The 3,689-nt window shown below is 41.5% G+C and overlaps 1 protein-coding gene across 1 annotated transcript in view; it reads left to right on the top strand.

The window, feature by feature from the left end:
- Window positions 1-257: 257 nt before the first annotated feature.
- The window catches only part of LOC102756115 (chromosome unknown open reading frame, human C5orf42), a 91,005-nt gene continuing 87,573 nt past the window's right edge, over window positions 258-3,689 (top strand). Inside the window, 4 exon segments of the mRNA XM_015562602.1 lie at window positions 258-382; window positions 2,467-2,602; window positions 2,718-2,837; window positions 3,249-3,481. Of these exon segments, the coding sequence (XP_015418088.1) occupies window positions 302-382; window positions 2,467-2,602; window positions 2,718-2,837; window positions 3,249-3,481 (570 nt within the window). The 5' untranslated portion in view covers window positions 258-301.

A 3,689-nucleotide genomic window follows, 5' to 3' on the forward strand; every position in this document is an offset into this window, starting at 1 on the left:
CTGTATTTTCCAGATCTTCCCCGAGGTCTTGTTTACCTTCACAGTTGGAGAAATAACTTGTCAAATAAAAGCAAATACAATTTGCCTGACTGGTCAGGATACAAGATGAGATACCGAATGCATTGTCAATATCTTGCCTTAAGAAGAGAATTGAACTGATGAAAAAGTAAAACACCAAATCTTTATGAGAATTCTAAATTAAGATCCTCCGTAAATATGGGCTATTATGATCATTGTTTTTTGCATTTCATAGCATCTTGTGACTGTTTTTACTTAACTGGTCACTGAAACCTCGACAAGCATGGAGATCAGGTTGGAAGTTTTGACCTCAACCACCATCAAGCAGAAGAGGCCCTGGCCCCGCGTCTCCTGGTTGGGCCAGGTGGGTGTTTCTTTCTCGTACCGTCCAGTCGTCGTCTGTGTGGAATGTGTGCTTGGCCTCTGAGGTTGAAGAATGGTCTGTGACATTTAAAAAATAAAATCCGTCTTTCAAGAATCACCTGCCCACAGAACAGGGTTTTGTGTTTGTGTATTGCCTTTATTTTTTTTAAAATATGTTTTATTGATTTTTTACAGAGAGAAAGGGAGAGGGATAGAGATTTAGAAACATCGATGATGAGAGAGAAACATCGATCAGCTGCCTCCTGCAAACCTCCTACTGGGGATGTGCCCGCAACCAAGGCACATGCCCTTGACCGGGATCGAACCTGGGACCTTTCAGTCTGCAGGCTGACACTCTATCCACTGAGCCAAACCAGTTAGGTTGTGTATTGTCTAGTATAGTGAGCAAGTTAGCTTTTCCAGAAAGTTAAATGTTCTATCAAGAAGAAATATTTTAACAAGTAAATCTAAAAGTCAAGTGAATAAATAATCTGATGAACAGAATAAACTGGTGAATATAATAGAGTCAGGGGTATAGAAAGGGAGTGGACTGACTATTCTCAGGGGGAGGGGTGGGGGATGCGGGAAGAGACTGGATAAAAATCGTGCACCTATGGATGAGGACAGTGCGGGGGCAGGGTAAGGGCAGAGGGTGGGGTGGGAACTGGGTGGAGGGGAGCTATGGGGGGGAAAAAGAGGAACAACTGTAATAATCTGAACAATAAAGATTTAATTTAAAAAATTTTTTTTTATATTCTGTTTAGAAAGGTGGCAATGGCATATAGCAAAAAGGAATTTTTAATCTTCTGAACCTTTTCCTACCGGAACAATCCGTGGTTTTTATGAGTGTGCAACCCAGTGGCCCTTAGACCTGGGGTGAAGGTGGGTCACAGTGCACTAACAGCCCAGGACACTACTCACAATACATGGGATAGAAGCCTCACCGCAGGGAAAGTGGGCAAACCTAGATTTATCACAATTATTAAAATTAAATTTGGTGGTCCCTGTCAGCATGGCTCAGTGGTTGAGCGTTGACCTATGAACCAGGAGATCACGGTTCGATTTCCGGTCAGGGCACATGCCTGGGTTGCCGGCTCAATCCCCAGTGCAGGGTGTGCAGGAGGCGGCTGATCAGTGATTCTCATCATTGATGTCTCTATCTCCCTCTCTCAAATCAATTTTTAAAAGTCACATTAAAAAAAATTTGGTGTTGTGTCATTTCCTCGGAGAAATTATACCGTTAACTTACCTTCTCTTGAACTTCACGGTGGTTCATACCCATCGGAGGGCTTGTTAAAACAAGGGCTGTGCCCCATCCCCGAGCTGCTGGCTCAGTGGGCCTGGGGTAGAAGAAGATGCATTTCCTACAGGGTCTCGGGGGTTGCTGATGCTGCTGGTTAAGTGGCATTTTGAAAACCACTGCCCTGGGATAATACATGAAGGCAAAGTTAATTCAGAACAGCAGACTTTTCCTAGGTAATAAAAATGACCAGCGCCCTAACCGGTTTGGCTCAGTGGATAGAGCGTCGGCCTGCGGACTGAAGGGTCCCAGGTTCGATTCTGGTCAAGGGCATGTACCTTGGTTGTAGGCACATCCCCAGTAGGGGGTGTGCAGGAGGCAGCTGATCGATGTTTCTCTCTCGTTGATGTTTCTAACTCTCTATCCCTCTCCCTTCCTCTCTGTAAAACATCAATAAAATATATATTTTAAAAAATGATCAGCCAGGGTTGCAGAACCCATATCTGTTTTAATCTAAATAAGTAATTTAAAAACTTGTCCATACTAGGGTTAAATTGATGACCCAGTTTTGGCTAGCAGAAGACACTCTTATAAAATTTTAAACCTCAAAGCAATCTAAATTGCATTTGTCAGGTCATTTTTACCAAGCAATTTTAATGAGGTATTTTAAGATAGAGTGAAACCATGTTCAGCCTACCTAGTCAGCCTTATGGTTCATTTTAGGATTCATGGTACAAAGGTACGTAATCTTTCTTAAACGTCACTTTGTGTTCTTTTCTGGCATAATTTGGATAAGAGTTTGAATGCACTTCTGCCACCTCTTAAGTCTCAGTGTTTCTTCTCAGGAAAACGAAGCCGTTTTTCTTTTGGATGATAAACTCATACATGAAATTAATTTGCTGTCGGGAAGGACAAAGAAGAAAATCCCTCGCCTGCAGCCTTTCTTGAAGCATCTTGTGGTCCTCACAACGTCCAGTAATGGTTAAGTAGACCTGGTGTTTCCAGAGGCTGAGGCAACCTGAAATATCTAACCATGTGGGGCAATTTCAGGGGCACTTTTAGATTGTTAAGGATTGCATTTCCTTTTCGGAAACAGATGCCTGGCTGGCTGGGGTCCTTGCTACCGGGGAGCTTTTCCTTTGGAACAAAGATCAAGATTGTTTGAAAACTATCCAGGCAGCTGAGAAGCCGAAGGAAATGATTAAGGCTACAGTAGGTGAGAATGTGTTTGTTTAAATTGGTTTTAACTTGATAAAACAGGAAGGGAGGACGAAATATTTTCCTATTGCTATTTTTAAAAAATCTCTGTGTGTGTGTATATCTCTGTGTGTGTACATGTATATTTCCTTGCATTTTTTTTGGTGGTGTTTATTTGTGATACTTAGATTCATCTTGGATGAATGTAGTCTGGTATGCCTAACATATCTGATAACAAAGTGTTCCTAATATCATGTAAATATGTGATATGTTACTATTATTTGTACTTTTAATTTTTTACTACTGCCTTAGCTTTACATCCTTAATGGTCACATTGTTCTGGTTCTTTGTCAGAAGAGATAAATTATTTAGCCTCTGGATGGAATTCAGTCTTCAAGGTTTAATTACTTTTTTAACTTTTTATTTTTAGCAAGCTCGTTGAGACTCTATTTGTATGTCTCTGGAGATGGAAAAAGAGTTCTGATTGTAACTCCCCCTGGAGGCATATTTCTTTGGGAATATTTGGAATTCAGGAATGTCTTGTCTTCTAAAAGCCCTTCATTGAGGGGCCAGTGGTCCCAGATCACTCCTGAAGACGCAGTGCGTTTGCCTTCCCCTGAAGATAAAGAAGCTGTGGTGCATGCTGTTTTCATAAAAAATGAGGTAAGACCCACATCGGACAGGGGGTTCAAGGAGACGAGCCCTCGAACTCTGACCACACACTGGAGTTAATGAGCACAGTGGGCAGTGGCATCACTATACATCTTTAGTCACCATCGTCCCAGAAACGGTGAAATTATTGTGGAAAATACATTGTTATTTCTTGTTCACATTTTTAGAGGTGTTTATAAAAATGGTTTGATATTAGAGC

The sequence above is a fragment of the Myotis davidii genome, unplaced genomic scaffold (genome assembly GCF_000327345.1).
Source record: "Myotis davidii unplaced genomic scaffold, ASM32734v1 scaffold496, whole genome shotgun sequence".
NCBI lineage: Eukaryota > Metazoa > Chordata > Mammalia > Chiroptera > Vespertilionidae > Myotis > Myotis davidii.